The sequence below is a fragment of the Syngnathus floridae genome, chromosome 22 (genome assembly GCF_059516105.1).
Source record: "Syngnathus floridae isolate MCC-2025c chromosome 22, RoL_Sflo_1.0, whole genome shotgun sequence".
Lineage (NCBI taxonomy): Eukaryota > Metazoa > Chordata > Actinopteri > Syngnathiformes > Syngnathidae > Syngnathus > Syngnathus floridae.
The window spans coordinates 5,709,559-5,726,169 of record NC_142434.1 but is presented as its reverse complement, the minus strand read 5'-3'; the positions used below and the strand labels follow the sequence as shown (position 1 = coordinate 5,726,169).

Genomic DNA, 16,611 nt, shown 5'->3' with positions numbered 1-16,611 from the left:
CAATGTGTGTATGTGCGTGTGTGAGTGTGTGTGTATAATGAATTAAACATGAAGCCCTTCATTAGAGCCAGACAAAAGGACACAGACGAGGTACAGCGTTTCATCGCATTCCCAGTTTAACTCATCCGAGACTCCCCCAAAGACAGCTTTCCATCCCGAGGGAGACATGTTCCTACCTTATCGGCTCCTGCAAGGTTGCAGGGATGCTTTCGTAACTCCCCCCCTTAAGATACCGTTGCAACAAGCAGAACACTTGCGGCTCCTCCATAGCCGTGTGAACGAGTGATAAAATTCAACGCTGTGTTTCCTCCAGGCGACCACCAGATCGTGCAACTGTATCTCAAGTCCAAGGAGACCGGCTTGGCGTTCGCCAACACTAGTTTCGTTTTCTACAACTGCAGCGTACACAAGTCGTAAGTATCGCATTTTGGTATTGTTATGCTGAAATCGAGCACGCTGAAGGTTATTTTTTCTCCTGGTAGGTGTTTGTCATGCGTTAGCAGTCCGTACCAGTGCCACTGGTGCAAATACAGACACGACTGCACGCACGATCCACGTACGTGTTCCTTCCAGGAGGGTCGAGTCAAGAAACCAGAGGTGAGTTTTGCCAAACTTTGGAGACTGAAACACCTTTTTCCGGGAGTTGGTGTCTGGTTAATCCTTGCCCGAGGTGAACTATGATGAAGATCAGTGGCGCTGGCATCCGTCTGGACGAGCGCGGGCCAGATTGGCTGGTTTGATGAGCCGTCTGCTCGCTATTGTGTTATCCCGCCAATATTTCCCCGGAGCGATTCAACGTGTGATATTATTGTCCCTCCTTCCCGACGTCTTCCATTATCCTTTTGAACCGTCTGCTTAGTCAGACCCCCGGTTTACTTTTCCAATTAACTCAAGCAATGCTGGTCAATATTGACCGAGGATAATAATGTGCCAATCCTCTTCCCATTGTGTTGCCGACTTCCAAGAAAAGCCACAAACAAAGCGGAGAGGGATTACGTATTTGCACATTAATGACATGGTCCGTTTTGATGAGCCGTGTTTGGGGAAAGCAGGTGTTTTGCAGCCTTAATGACTTTTAATGTGCTTTTATTAACCTCTCCAATCCGAGGTCGTGCACTTGCCTCGAGATTTCTGGACGCGCATTCACCGTTCCCAAAACAGCAACAAGTCGGCGTTGATCTTTCCGCCTCCGATACAATGAAGAGATTCCGAGCGGCTTTGGGAATAATCCCTCCACGCTATGCTAATGATAGCCGTCGCGCCTCTCTCCCCACTGGTTGAGCTTGTTGTTAGTATGCGCGGCAGTACGGCGTTAAAACCCGCGCCGGGCATGGAGCTGGCGCTGTTTTATTCATGTCGCTGGTGGCACGGGGTATGCAGCTCAGACACTTGCCAAACTTTGTCCTTCATGCGTCTCAAGGATTTAGCCGTTGGGATTAGCCTGACAACTAAAATATTCCCGGTCACGCCGTTACAGTGGGAATAAGCCGTGTCTGTTTACCCAATTAGTAATGTTTACCTGCTCTCTTTGGATTCAACTTTCTTATTAACCACATCACTTTATTCGAGTTTATCGTTTTCCGCGAAACAACAGCCACAGCACAAAATGAGCATTAATTGCTTCGGAGTCACACCGATCAATTCCGAGGAGTGTATTTTCTACTACTAGATTGATCGGGATCGTTTTATTAAGCTAGCTAAATTGCAATTTTAATAGCTGCTAGTTGGGTGTGAGTTCATTGGAAAGAAATTTGAAAAAGACCCTGAATGCGAGAATTGAGGAAATCTTGTCAGCAGTAGAATTCCAGGAGAAAAGCAAGGAGCGTGTAATGAGGAAATATTAGAAATATCGAGGTGATGAGTGCACCTCAGGAGAAAGCGTCTTCAGTCGAGATCTTTACGAGGAAATGTGCGAAAACTGGAGATGTCTCTTATCTTCACACCTCACACCGGTTATAATTACATGACTTGAAACTACGCCGAGAAAGAGGCCATCACAGCTCCCACGCCGTTTCCTGATCCGGTGCTGTCGCCGCCCTTCACACCTCCCACCAGTCTCCAATTAGCGGATCTAAGCAGGTTTCAGACAAGAAAGGAACGGAGCGAGGGAGTCTTCGCGCAGGGTCAGCGCTAAGGGTCGACTCGCTAGGGTAGCGAGGACTTGAGACTTTACATCTTCTGGACTCATTATGTGTTTGTCAATAGCTTTAAAAAGTATATGAACATTTTACACCTGTTGCTTAGCATCTTGTAAAATTATGAAAGCCATAATAAATCAGTGTTTATGTGGAATTAACTGTACCGATGAGTTTGTTTAACCCAGCTAGCTTGTAGCCTAATAGGCCACCATAGAAGTAAAAAAAAAAAAAAAAGGAATCTTCAAACCTTAACTCAATTAATTCCTCATTTTTGAAATTTTTACTTGACTTGTTTTTAAATTAGAAGAAAAAATTCTATTTAAATAAATGGGGAAAACATTTTTTCGTCACTAAATCTTCAAGTTCAATTGCAATGTTTTGCTTTAGGTGATAAAAAAAAAACAAATAACTTTTTTTCGTAACTTTTGCCTCTCCGTGAGCAGAGTTTGTCTTTTCCTTTTTTATCATCATTCTCCGCCCTATCTCTCAGCAGCGCGGAGCCTGATGGTGTTTTTATTTATGGGAATGTGCGTTTGTGTGTGTGTGTGGCGGGCGTATCTGTGCCGCCCCTATTATTTATCACATCCCGAGAGTCCAAGAGGGGGTGTGAGTCTGGCGATAAACACAACTGACATTACATCAACGTAACGTCGACATTAATCTCAGAAGGTGACGGCTGGCATCACCACTAGGGGCACACACACTATTTGTGATTTGGTTGTATATCGTATTTAATGTGTAATATACTTCATGATTTAAATACATTTACATTAGATAGTTTAGTGCTTTAACTAAGAACTTTAATCAATTTTAGTAATATAACTGAATATATATATGTATGTGTATATATATATATATATATATATATATATATATATATATATATATATATATATATATATATATATATATATATATATATGTATTTCTAATAAAAATCTAAAATTAATAGTATTAAAAATTTGAATTAAAATTGGTAAAATTATATAAAGTTATTATTAATTTCATAGTTAAAGGATTTAGTGGATTCAGCTTTAAAACACTACAAATACTACTGTTTTTATTTTTTATTTATTTATTTTATTTTTTATTCTTAAAGCATATGAATCAACTTTAGTTATGCTATACAGACACACACACACACATATATATATATATATATATATATATATATATATATATATATACAGTATTCCAGATTTTGTGCTGCATTACTTTTTTGTATACAATCCTATTAATCCTTCCCTTTTATTTTTTTAAATCAACAATAATAAATAATAAACACGAACGAATGACTATTTTTCAAAAATTTAAATTTATTAGAATATTTCTACTGTATCATACCAAATCCTATTCAAGTCTTGAAAGATCAATAGGGGTTATATCTGTATTTTTAGGGGTCGCTTACTCAGTAAAAGCAGGATGAATATTCATGGTGACCCAAAGGTGCATTTTGAAGCGTGCCTCCTCATTACCATGGCAGCGGATGATGCGAGCGCCTCTTCCTTGTGTTATTTATCTCAAGAAGGTGCTCTGTCTGTCTGCCTGCAATTTGTCTTCTTTGTGACAAAGTCTCGCCTTCGGACACCTCGTCATCAGCGTACGGCGCTATCGTCTACGTCTTCTAGATTTAAGTCACACTTTGCTTCCGTCAGGCGGATCGCATGAACGGCTGCCATTGTTCAAGTGTGTTAAGTGTATGCGTGATCGCCCTACCACTTAAAATCATTCTCCAAATGTAGGGAAATGAAACGCAAACACATCACCTCTCGCTCTGCGCGTGTGTGTCATTTATCTATAATGACTTTGCGAATAGTGTCACCCCCCCTCGCTGAGGAGCCATCCAGTCAGTCACTCAGCCAAACCCAATCAAGTGGCTTTTAATAAACTCCACCCGAGCGTTATCGCCCGGTTAAACGTGCGCCGCCACGCTAGCTCGTCTTATCTGCTCTCTTCTACTTCTTCTTCTTGACATGAGTGACTTCCTGTCGCTTATTTTATTCATTCATTTTGCTGTGTATTATATTCCCATTGACCAGAATTTTGAATTTTTACCGTAATGGTCTTCCTCAAAGTCCTCTTGTTGTTGGGTAAGGCACAGTTTTTGGTTTCTACCAAGTTGAGAAATGGTAGGAACCAAGAACTGTTGCACAATAAGAGGAGCTAGTTTCTAATTCTATGTTTGGTAGTCCTATATTGAATCACAGCCAGATAGCATCCTTGGCTAATTTTATCTCCGTCTCTCCCAGGAGTGCCCCCAGCTGCTGCCGGCTGAGCGTATCCTGGTACCAGTGAACGTGGTGAAGCCCATCACTTTGCGAGCCAAGAACCTACCCCAACCTCAGTCAGGCCAACGGGGCTACGAGTGCCTGCTGACCATCCAGGGCAACGAACACCGCGTCCCCGCCTTGCGTTTCAACAGCTCCTCGGTGCAGTGTCAGAACACTTCGGTGAGCATCCGACTATGAGTGTTGGCAGCAGATTAGCATGGAAAAAAGGCTTTATGCCGCTCTTGTGTTTATACAAACGCATCTCCTCCTTATGCCTGTCCTCATCACTCTGACTACTTGTGTGTCTATGGGATTAGTGTGCATAATCATCACACAATCCAAATATTGTACTTTGATTGAGCGCTGAAAGAGGGAAACTGTAATCTTGCCAAAGGAAAAAAAAAACGATGATTCTGACATCAAAATAGTCTTTGAAAGGTGTATGTGTGTGTTTATTGCTTCAGCCACCTGTTGCATACAGAACATGTTCAGTTTCTATACTCAGGAGATAATAACGGCCACTTTCTCCCTCACGACTCCCTGTTTTTCCCGCCTCCCCCCTTCGGTTGCCGTGGCGACAGTACTTCTATGACGGGATGGAGATGAGCAGCCTTCCCGTGGAGCTGACCGTCATCTGGAACGGCGACTTTAGCATCGACAACCCCGCCCATAACAAAGGTGAGCTGCTTGTAATTTATTCGTTTTGCTAACGCGCACGTATGTAATGATAGCATAATCACAACACACATGCCACAGGGCCATTCCTGCCCTTGGAGTTAGTCACCATGGCAACAGGCGGGCGGTGTGCTGAGGTGTAGCAAGTCACGCCTGATGTTTCCTTGTGGAGTGTTTAACTTCGTCTTTTGGATAATTACTGCGGCCAATCAAAATGAAGAACCAATTCTACACAGCAATTCCTACCAACAAGTGTTTACAATTACTTGGAGCAGCTTTTAAAAATAATATAATAAGCCATAAGATGCCTCATCTAGTCCAAAGGCAAAGTTTTTATTCAGTGACAAGTAGCGTGATATGATTAATGACACTAATGTATTTTAAACATGTGCTCTGAAAAAAGCAAAATGAGTGATGGCTACCAGGCAGCAGCAACAGAAAAGAGGAATCGTCATCTCCCAGGGCGTCACGAGATGGACAGATCACACCTCCGTCTAATCGTAATTAGGAAGAAAACGTCTGGCCTGTTGCCATGGTGATAGTATGTTAAATGTGCGGAGGCGTGAAGCACCACAGATAATGGCATAATGAGTGAAGAAACTCTCCTGTTTGTTGTTCTCTGCCTATTTGCTCTAATTTGTCACAGTTTCAGAGTGTGAAGCTGAAAATTTGTTTGGAGTTCTTTTCTCTTCAATTATCGCCATGTTCTTATTGCGTGCAGTTCATCTCTACAAATGCGACGCCCAGCGTGGAAGCTGTGGCCTGTGCTTGAAGGCGGACCCTCTGTTTGGTTGCGTGTGGTGCAAAGGGGAGAACCGATGCACGCTCAAGCAACATTGCCCACATCCGGAGAATCAGTGGCTGGAACACAACGGCATCAACAGCAAGTGTACCCACCCACGTATTACGCAGGTGGGACTCCCGCCGGAATCCTTCAACACTTCAAAGTTAAACCCGGTTCAGGAACCGGAAGCAACCCCTGGCGGGTATACCGGAATGTAATCCCAGATTGATAGATTGACCCACGACCTCCATGAAGAAAGCGATGAAGCATTTCGTGCAGCATGACTCAGATTATGTTGGCACATTAATGATGGAATGAGGGGGTGGAAATAGAGGCTACTGAGAAGACGTTCAAGAGTGGAGCTGTAATGACAGAGAGGAAAGAAAAACAAGGCAGTGAGAAAAAAAGTAATTCAGCTTTTGTAGCAACGTAGCCCTCAATTATCTCATCCCAAGTTTAATTGACGCATCGTTGACTCGCTTTTTTGAAGCTACGCCTCGGTTTTTTGTTTGCTAATATACAGTGGTCCACCGGCCGCAAACTGGGGGGTCTTGTTAGTCTGGGACTAGTAATGTGGCGAGGACGATACCTCTCCCATAAAGATGGTGCTCATTAGGATGCATGTGTGGGAGGTACATAAGCCCGAAGTCACTAAGGTCCATCCATCTGTGCAGATCTAGACGTTCAGTCAAATTATATGGCGATTACCATTTTGATAGTTTTGGACCCTCATGACTGCATCTGTCAATCTTTGCTTTCTATCTTCAGATTACTCCTCTACGAGGTCCCAGGGAAGGCGGCACCCTCGTGACCATTCGCGGCGACAACCTCGGCTTGGAGTTCCGTGAGATCCAGGGCAACGTGAAGGTGGCAGAGGTGGAATGCACACCCATCCGGGACGGTTACATCCCTGCAGAGCAGTAAGTAGAGAGACTTTAGTTCTGGCTTTAGAAGCGGCAGGTTTCTGTAACGTCTCATCCACAGGATTGTGTGCGAGATGGGCCGTGCCGAGAAGAGTCAGTACACGGGGAATGTCAAGGTGTGCGTTGGCGTAGGGGAGTGTCGGCCGGAATTCACAGCCAAGTCGTCCAAATACTACTACTTTGTGGTAAGAGGTCGATTTATGCAGGAATATAATTTATAATGTCTTCCTAGACCACAGGTGTCAAACTCAAGACCCGGGGGCCAGATAGGGACCGCCACATCATTTTATGTGGCCCGCGAAGACAAATTGTGCATCAAATTCGTGTCATGACTAGAATTCCAAATTGTCTTCACTTTTAATAATTTTTTTTTTTTAATATTTGACCAGTTTTTACTCGTCTGATTTGAAAATGAATTATTTGTCAGTTTGTTTTGTAGCTTTTACTGTATATAATATGAGGTGCTCATACATTTATTTGGGTTGACAGTCATAATGGCCCTCCAAAAGAAGCTATGACTACAATGCGGCCCGCGAAAAAAATGAGTTTGACACACCTGTCCTAGACTGTCGGCCAGGTCATAGTTCTTGTGTTGATGTTATTTTTAACCACCCGCATATTGTCTGTCCAGATCCCAAGGATCCACAGCATCAAGCCTAACAGAGGCCCCGTCTCCGGGGGAACGGTGGTCAGCATCACAGGGAGCCATCTGGACGCCGGCAGCAACGTGTCCATTATGTTTAAAGACCAGCCGTGCACCTTTCTCAAGTTAGTCGTCCGCCGTCATGCCTGACCCCCCCCTGCACTTAGCCAGTCAATTAAAAGCACACACTGCGTCATATAAAAGAACTGCACAGACATTCCAGAGCCTCAAGAAATCAGATTATATTCAAGTCATTGGCAAAGCAAGCCGCCCCGGATTTATGATGTCCATAAATATCCTCCTAATGAGTTTCCGTTTTCCATCACGGCTTTCATGTCTTCTTCAATACAGCACCAAGCTCCTTCGGTAAGTTATGCTCTCATTTAGCTGATAAGGCTAGCGCGTGCTTGAGGGCGTGTCTCCGTGGTGATTGACAGCATCAAGATGTTTGCCCTTAAGAGCCACCCTCACCACTAAATATGGTCGGAAAAGAACATCACTAGGCAATCATTCATGCATTCAAGAAAACCTTGGAAAAATCATGGATAACTAATATCGTAAGTTAGCCTCATTCATCAGTTTTCTGGAATCTAGCATACATTCAGTTCAAGGACAGTTCAATAATTTAAGTAACCATTCCGTAATGTAGCCTCATTACATGGTTTTTATCCACAGACGCGATGGATTATGGCTAACGTGCCGTACGCACGCGTCGCTGAACGGCTACGGCACCGCGCTGGTGTCGGTGAGTATTGACAAAGCCCAGCTCCAGAAGGACCTGCGCTTCGAGTATGTGGAGGACCCCACCATCACCAAGATAGAGCCCGAATGGAGCATCTACAGGTAACAAGGAACTCAAATATTAGACGTTCCTGCCAGACCTTAGACGTCTATATGCGTCAATGGCAGTAAATGATGCCAATTGTAAGTAACAACCCAACTGTGACATTTGGATTCTCATTATTTTCTCTCTTTTTCAGTGGCCACACTCCGGTGACAGTGACAGGAACCAACCTGGACATCATCCAAACACCGCTAATCAGAGCCAAATACAACAATCACGAGACACTCAACGTAAGTCGACTCGGACCGCTCGTCTCTGGCGCCACGATGACGTAAACGGGTCAAAAGTAGGGCAGATCGAGCGGATTGAAATTAATAGAGGCTGATGAAATTTGTCTCCATGCATCTGCAATGATATCCGTAGAGATTGTCCCTTATCGGAATCTTTGTAGCTTTTATTCACCCCATACAAAGTTCTTTTTTCGATTTGACTGAAGATGAGAGACTGAGAAAGGGATGATAGTATCTACACGACATAATGATTTGGCCTTACAGATTTTCCAAGGTTTCATTTTCAATTTCATCTACATCAAACTCACACAACCATGTCTTTGTGGAGTTAGTCTCCAACACACACACAACACAATCCAGTCAACTTTCAGCAAGGACACATGACAGGGATGTTTGGCAGACCTTTTCCAGATATGTCCAATGTGACGTTCAAGGACCCAATTAAAGCGACAGGCGCTGGTCGGCGTGGCTTCACGCTGAAGGTTATTGTTGGCGTCTCAACAATGTTTGCGCGAGGTCTTTTCTGGCGCTGACAGTTCCATAGAGACATATCAGACAAAGCAGTCTTGTTTTTAAATGAGTTTTATAAATAGCAAAGGAAAAAGTCAAGGGCCAAAAAGGGAGACATGTCAAGTCATTTTGTCATCTCCAGTTGTGCCAGGTTCTGAGCCCGACATCAATGCAGTGCCAGGCCCCGGAGCTTCCCATCAGTCTGGCCCAACAACAGGAGGCACCGGAGAGGCCCGATGAGTTTGGATTCAAACTGGACGACGTGCAGGCCGTCATGGCGCTCAACAACACCAACTTTATCTACTACCCCAATCCCGAATTTGAGCCTCTCAGCCCGTCCGGCGTTCTGGAGCTTAAACCCGGATCGCCCATCATCCTCAAGGTACTGTTCATTCACACTCCACATTCTCTTTAAGGACCTTGAGAGGTTTTTTTGCTTTCCTCCAGGGACGGAACTTCCTGCCTCCCACCAGCAGTGGAAACGGAAAGATGAACTACACGGTTCTCATCGGAGAAAAACCGTGCATGTTAACCGTATCCGACAGCCAGCTGCTTTGCGAGTCGCCCAACCTGACGGGACGCCATAAAGTTCTGGTGAGTGACAGCAGGGCAAATCCGTGTTGGGACAGACGAATGTTGCCTTCTGTTTATCTGCACGCAGTCCCAGACAGACTGATTGTCCGTGTGGTTCTCATTGCCGCCCACAAGACAAACAAATAGGCCGTCTGTGCCGATTTGGACCGCAGGAAACTCAATAAGGACTCCATTTATGGCCACTTTGCTCCAAATGCTTCCTGCTGTTTCCACCTGGGCATGATTGCTTTGAAACAATAAGAGAAGCTCAAGTTTGCACACATTCAATTTGAATCAATATGTCTGTCTTGGAACAAAATCATATGAAGTAGTTTTTTTGCCTGGAGTCTAGACACAGAAAAGCCAAAGCTGCCCGTGATCTGTCCTCAGGCTCGCGTAGGTGGAATTGAGTTCTCGCCAGGCGTGGTCCACATCACGTCGGACAGCCCGCTAAGCAGCACGGCCATCATCGGCATCGCGGCGGCCGGGGCTTTGCTGCTCCTCGCCATCGTCATGGTGCTCATCGCCTACAAGCGCAAGTCTCGCGAAAGTGACCTGACCCTCAAGCGGCTGCAAATGCAGATGGACAACCTGGAGTCGCGGGTGGCGCTGGAATGCAAGGAGGGTACGAAACTCATACACGGGGGTCTTTTTCGAGGACGTGTTTTGACCCACTTTATTTCTCTGTTAGCTTTCGCAGAGCTACAGACTGACATCCACGAATTGACGAGCGACTTGGATGGCGCGGGAATCCCTTTCCTGGACTACAGGACGTACACCATGAGAGTCCTGTTCCCGGGGATTGAGGAGCATCCTGTACTCCGAGACCTTGAGGTATGCCTTCCTGGTCCTTCGTGATTTTGCATCCTATCCATGTGGGATGCCTTGTTAAAAATCAAATTAAAAGTCAGTCAGTCAGGTAAGAAGTAAAAATAAAATATCTCCTAATTTATCCCCGACGGTGACGTTGATTGACAGCCATAATTGAGCGAGTCATCTTGTTCCATTAAGGTGATGATTGACCCCCATTCCATTGGCCTCAAGGTTGGCCACTTTGTCCCTTGATGAGAATTTGCCAGTAATAAGCAATATTAATTAGGCTTTAATTGGTATAAATGTCAGACTGCGCGGAGAGACGATATGCGACGGCAGCCTAATGAAGGAAGCAGAAGGCTGCTCTTAGGTGTTTGACGCGTGCTAAATTGTTATTGATGTGCCGTCAGGGGTGACAGAAATAGTCCAAGTGATGGAAAGGATACAGTAATATTCCGGCTTGCACGCTGATGAAAACACAAGGCAAGATGACAGCTGCAGCGACTGCAAAGAAATGGAACGTTAAAAGCCCAAACTCCGTAGATGCTCGTTAGGAAACAAACATGGAGGTCGGAAGCTCCAAACGCGGCGGTTGGTATAATCGGCTCGGTGTTGCGGCGGGCTCGGCTTTGAAACAGCGACGGCATCAAAGCTTCTAAGCGGGCTCTCGAGAGGCTCGCCGTTTTTGGTACGCTGACGAGACGAGTCACATTCTCGTTTGAGAATTTGGTCGTACTTCTTATACTTGGACTCTATTCTCAGAAATACTGTAATTGCGATTTTTTTTTTTTTTAACGGTACAGGTTCCAGGCTACCGACAGGAGCAGGTGGAGAAGGGCCTGAAGCTGTTCGGCCAGCTGATCAACAACAAAGTCTACCTACTGTGCTTCATCCGCACATTGGAGGCGCAGCGTGGCTTCTCCATGCGAGACCGCGGCAACGTGGCCTCGCTCATCATGACAGTTTTACAAAGCAAGCTTGAATACGCCACCGACGTCCTGAAGCACCTTCTGTCCGACCTCATCGATCGCAACCTGGAGAGCAAGAACCATCCCAAGCTCTTGCTTCGCAGGTAGGACGAATTTGATCCATCAACGTCAGATAAAATAAAACTCAACAAATTCTTCTTCGGAATTTATTCCCTCACACAGTTTGCAGGACTTCTGTCACCATCTTTATTTCTGCCTCCCTCCTCTCCCTGCTTCCTTGATTGCTAAATCAATGCTAACAGCGTATCTCTGGCACAGCTTCTGAGCACGGCTACCCACTGATTCTTCGGCCAAGAAGTGCTGCATGTGTGCCTACCACACACACACTCACACACCACACACACATCATTCCATCTGTCCCATCTCAACCTGCGCTGAAGTACAAGCACCAGGCAAGCTAACTAACGAGAGCCTTCCACAACCATCTGTCGCAGTCTCTGCCGCAATCTCCTCTTCCTCCTCCTACTCTTCATCCCGCCGTGCAGACACACTACTTGTACACACACACACACACGGTAGTTTACTTTTGAGTAGTATTTACTGTATGTTGTCAGCCGAGCTGTATTTTTACTACCAGCCAGGTTTAAAAGCGACGTTGTGCCTTTTCCTCCTAAGATGGTTGCCATAATAGGGATGACACGTTTTTGGATCAACAATGATCCCCGTCAAAAGTTTTACAGCAACCCAAAGTATAAAATTAGCTTGAACTGGTACAAAGGTGAGGTTGAAACAAAACACTTCACGAGCATAACCAGGTAGTCTCAAGACTTAAACCCAATCAATTTAGTTCTGATTGAACTGTCTCGAAGAGTTTAAGCAAAGCACCAGAATTGATAACTGTTTGTTCAGTGCTTTCATTTGATCCTTGTCTGATTTTCTGTGAAGAAAGAATCAAACGTTGCTTGGTGACCTTGACGCAGGATGAGATTTGATGGGGGGGTGGGGCACAGTGGCGAAAAAGATAATCCACCCCAGGTGTTATGCCAGACAGGCCCACTGGCACGGCGGGGCTCGGCGTGAGGCCCCCTTCAAGTGGCTATCTGGGCGTCGAGAGGGCGGGCGGGCTGCAGGTGGCCGCCCCCAACTCTCCGACAATAGCTAATCCTAAAATATTGATGCCTTTAAATGTCTGTCCACCCCGCTGCCGGACAGAAAAAAAAGGATATCAGATCCTCGTTTGTGCCCTCACTAGCGCCGCTGATGTTTTTATGCATTCACACGGATGCCAGGCGCTGAAGGAGACACGTATTCATTTGCTTTCTATTATGCACAGATAGAATGTCAGTCCAGTGAAGAAAAAAAAAAAAAGAATTTGATAATGAGACCAGTGTTCCTACAGGGAGCACCATCAATCTACCGGGATCAAATCAAGTCTTTTAATTGCTTTGCATCGCATTCAAATCCCAGACACAGTTTTTTTTTTTTTACATTTTGTGTCACCGCAATTATGTTTGTGTACCCAACAGGCATCATAACGATGTTGACACAGAATACTGATAAGGGGATAACATCGTGTTTATTATGTGTCGGTTCTCTTCGCAGGACCGAGTCTGTGGCGGAGAAAATGCTGACCAACTGGTTCACCTTTCTCCTTTACAAGTTTCTCAAGGTAACAAACTTTGAAATTTGTCTCCGGTGGTGAAATGAGTCCGACTTTTCCAATCTTCCTACAGGAGTGTGCGGGCGAGCCGCTCTTCTCTCTCTTCTGCGCCATCAAGCAACAGATGGAGAAAGGTCCTATTGACTCCATCACAGGAGAGGCGCGCTACTCTCTAAGCGAGGACAAGCTCATCAGACAACAGATCGACTACAAGACGCTGGTGAGAAAGAGGAAAGCATCACTAAGGCCTTAAAGTATTATCAAACACATTCTGGTTGTCTTTGGATCCTCAGGTGGTGAATTGCATCCACCCGGAGAATGAGAAGAGCCCGGAGATTCAGGTGAAGGCACTCAACTGTGACACCATCAGCCAGGTGAAGGAGAAGATCCTGGATGCCATTTACAAGAACGTGCCGCACTCGCATCGCCTCAAAGCCTCCGACATGGACCTCGGTATGACCATCTCCTTTGACTCTTGGACCTAATAGATTCCTTTTCAGTTTCTCATCCTCAACTCTCCTTCGATCCACACCGTCTTTCGTGATTTTTGTAATGTTCACTGCCAACAGGTAGCGTTTTCCTACGAGTATATTTATAACCGACCCGAATCTCGTAAGAGCCCAGTTCATCCCGCTGGGAATAAGGACTACGCTTAAGTGCGACGATTGCTTTAGCATCTTCTTTTTCCGGGACACTCCAGGATCAAATTGTTTTTCCCTTTGGGTCGCCTGTTATTGATGGAGCTCTGGGAGAAGCTTGTCTGGGGAAGAAGTGCTCTATAGCTTTACATTTTTAGATCCATAAATGTCCCAACCATGGTTGACTCGCATAATCGACATATTGCAGTATGCACAATCTAATTGCAAGGCCTGATAAGGATAATAGGCTCGAGGAGGAGTGTCTCCTGAGACAGATTTGTCCTGAGTGTAGTTATCCAAAGGCCTTGTGGTTTATTTTATTCTCACTCTGTTACAGTATCCAGCAGGGCCAAGAACAAAGAATCTGCTTTGTTGTGTGTGTGTGTCCTCACGTCTCGTTGACTTTAGGGAATGTGTGTAAACTACAGAATAAGACACTTTCCCAGAAGTCTTTCTGATTGTGCGCTAGTCCGTAATAGAACATTTACACTACTGAGTCCATACGTGAATTGGCATAATCCCATTTACGAGTTTATTGTTTGATCTATTCCTCGTTTGGTTCACTGGGACTTGTTGACAGGTGCTCATTTCCATCTTGATAGGAAGATTTTCTGTGTAGCTTCACAATGGAATAATAATAACAACAGGACATTCCGATGATTCCGCTCAATCCTCATGTGATCGCTGTTTTGTTTCTTTCCCTTGCCATGATTGGACTGGGGGATGATGGGTTTATCTTACGCACCTGTTGATTGCGCGAATCCTTTCACAGAATGGCGTCAAGGCCGAGGCCAGCGTGTGATTCTGCAGGACGAGGACGTCACCACCAAAATCGAAGGAGACTGGAAGAGACTCAACATGCTGGCCCACTATCAGGTAACCCTCATTGTGGTTCCATTCAGCATACCCATAATAGGAGCATGTCTAAGGGTTGCAATACAAAAGACGTCCCCCCTCGCCCACCTCCCCTCCCTTCACTTGATATCAACATTGTAGATTGAGTGAAATAATGATAGCATCTTAATAATCGTGCATGCACAAAAAAGGCCTCGGGTACTTATTCCCTGTCCCATCCAAGCAAACAATGATAGAGATCACTTCAATTAACCCTGCATCGTGGCGACTCCCATTATTCACAATACTCTCACACTGTGTGTACGTGTGGCCCAGTTGTGTTAATTGAAACCAGTATGGATGAGCTGGGAAGTGACAAATCCATTCACACACACACACGTTCTTCGCACCTACACACAACTCATTCCTGAGAGGAGCCCATTATTATTAAATTGAGACGTCACACAGGCCCACACCAAACCGTCAATCATCGGTGTGGGTGTCAGGTATAATCACATCTTCCGATAATAATTCACTGTTTATAAATTGGTTCGAGTTCTGTAAAGTTCAGATTCTAATGTTGTGGGTTGAATGTGCGACAGGTGCCTGACAACGCCGTGATGGCCTTGGTTCCCAAACAAGTAACGGCGTACAATTCAGTGAACAACTCCACTGTGTCTCGAACGTCTGCCAGCAAATATGGTGAGTACATTCTTTTGACAGTCTTGTCCCGATTGCTGGATGCGGATTCGCCATCTAGCACTCTCCCCAGGTGGGGGTCATATTAATCTATATTGAGTAGGCTTTGGATAACCTTCTGTGATCAGATGTTTCTACCTGGAGTGTCTGCTGAGGATCGTTGCAAGCATTATGCAGTGTTTATTTGTTCTCCGGTCAGCTGCTGATCAAAGCGAGCAAGCACATCAGACATGGTGCAATATTAGCCTGTGAAGTCTCACCTTTTGCCATCGCTCAATCCAATTAGCAGAAGCTAGCAAGAATACGGCGACTCTCTTTCTTCAAACGCCAGTGCCATCCAATTACCATGGAGAGTGTTGCTGAAAAGATAAAACACCTTAAGAATAACACTGGAATCGGAATTAGTTTTAAAAACCTGACCCGTTGAATACTCAGACTTTCTGCAGGCATCTCCTCACTCTTTGCCTCTAAGGAGCGATTGATTGCTGCCAAAAAGCTGCTGATCAATTTCCACTCACACTGTGTCAACATTCAGTGAGCCGTGCGTTTTGGAAATGTCATGGCCCCGCTCCATCCGCCGGGTGGGCACGTCGTATTTTAGCTTTTCGATTTTATGTCAGCCAGTGTCTCGTCACCCCCCCCCAAAGACAAAGATTTAACCACTTCTCAGGATCTTGGAAATACACTATTTGGTCCTACTTTTGATTTCATTCTCCACCCCGTGCAGAGAACATGATCAAGTACACTGGAAGTCCCGACAGCCTGCGTTCCCGGACGCCCATGATCACGCCAGACCTGGAGAGCGGCGTCAAGGTGTGGCACCTGGTCAAGAACCACGAGCACGGTGACCAGAAGGAAGGTGACCGTGGCAGCAAGATGGTCTCCGAGATCTACCTGACCAGACTTCTGGCTACCAAGGTGAGGCTAACACTCAGCCTGACCTCCATCCAGCATTCCCATGACTCAGGAAAAGTCTCTCCCTCGTTTGCATATTCATTTGCAGGCATCATCTCTTTGGAGAGGATTATTCAAATGTATTCCACCCCCCCCCCTTGAGGCGACGAGATGAGAGAGAAAGTAGATAGTTTGGTAGTTTTGTTTGTTTTTCTCCTCTCTGGAATTGGGCGTTGACATCTTATCAGAAGGGCTCGAGAAATGAGGTTGTTTGAGGTTTTTCTGCACAAATAAAAGACATTGTGAGTTATTTAGAGTGGGACAAAGCAGCAGAAACAATACAGCAAGGTCTTGGAAGGGGAAGGTGGAGAAATTATTGACCTGGATTTGAGCTAGTGTTGTAGTGAAGACCACACCAACAGAGATCAAGACTATTGAGACTTCGAGTTCATATCCAAGAAGCGTCTCTCACTGATCCGAATAGTGCTGGTTTGGTCTCGACCGGTCTTGATCTAAAATCCAGTAACAAAGGAAGCTGAAACTAAGACCCTGGT

General features: G+C 45.3%; 1 protein-coding gene across 5 annotated transcripts in view; it reads left to right on the top strand.

Annotated features, from left to right (window-relative positions):
- Nucleotides 1-16,611, top strand: part of plxna4 (plexin A4) — a 113,534-nt gene that overhangs the window by 89,053 nt on the left and 7,870 nt on the right. For all 5 annotated transcript variants that reach the window (XM_088366583.1, XM_088366582.1, XM_088366580.1 and 2 more), the window contains 21 exons: nucleotides 314-413; nucleotides 483-597; nucleotides 4,388-4,588; nucleotides 4,990-5,086; nucleotides 5,805-5,995; nucleotides 6,636-6,787; nucleotides 6,852-6,975; nucleotides 7,422-7,558; nucleotides 8,109-8,276; nucleotides 8,414-8,507; nucleotides 9,160-9,399; nucleotides 9,465-9,611; nucleotides 9,981-10,215; nucleotides 10,282-10,424; nucleotides 11,207-11,475; nucleotides 12,935-13,001; nucleotides 13,066-13,212; nucleotides 13,286-13,445; nucleotides 14,403-14,506; nucleotides 15,067-15,166; nucleotides 15,891-16,081. In XM_088366583.1, the coding sequence (XP_088222709.1) occupies nucleotides 314-413; nucleotides 483-597; nucleotides 4,388-4,588; nucleotides 4,990-5,086; nucleotides 5,805-5,995; nucleotides 6,636-6,787; nucleotides 6,852-6,975; nucleotides 7,422-7,558; nucleotides 8,109-8,276; nucleotides 8,414-8,507; nucleotides 9,160-9,399; nucleotides 9,465-9,611; nucleotides 9,981-10,215; nucleotides 10,282-10,424; nucleotides 11,207-11,475; nucleotides 12,935-13,001; nucleotides 13,066-13,212; nucleotides 13,286-13,445; nucleotides 14,403-14,506; nucleotides 15,067-15,166; nucleotides 15,891-16,081 (3,182 nt within the window). The remainder of the gene's footprint in view (nucleotides 1-313; nucleotides 414-482; nucleotides 598-4,387; nucleotides 4,589-4,989; nucleotides 5,087-5,804; nucleotides 5,996-6,635; nucleotides 6,788-6,851; nucleotides 6,976-7,421; nucleotides 7,559-8,108; nucleotides 8,277-8,413; nucleotides 8,508-9,159; nucleotides 9,400-9,464; nucleotides 9,612-9,980; nucleotides 10,216-10,281; nucleotides 10,425-11,206; nucleotides 11,476-12,934; nucleotides 13,002-13,065; nucleotides 13,213-13,285; nucleotides 13,446-14,402; nucleotides 14,507-15,066; nucleotides 15,167-15,890; nucleotides 16,082-16,611) is intronic.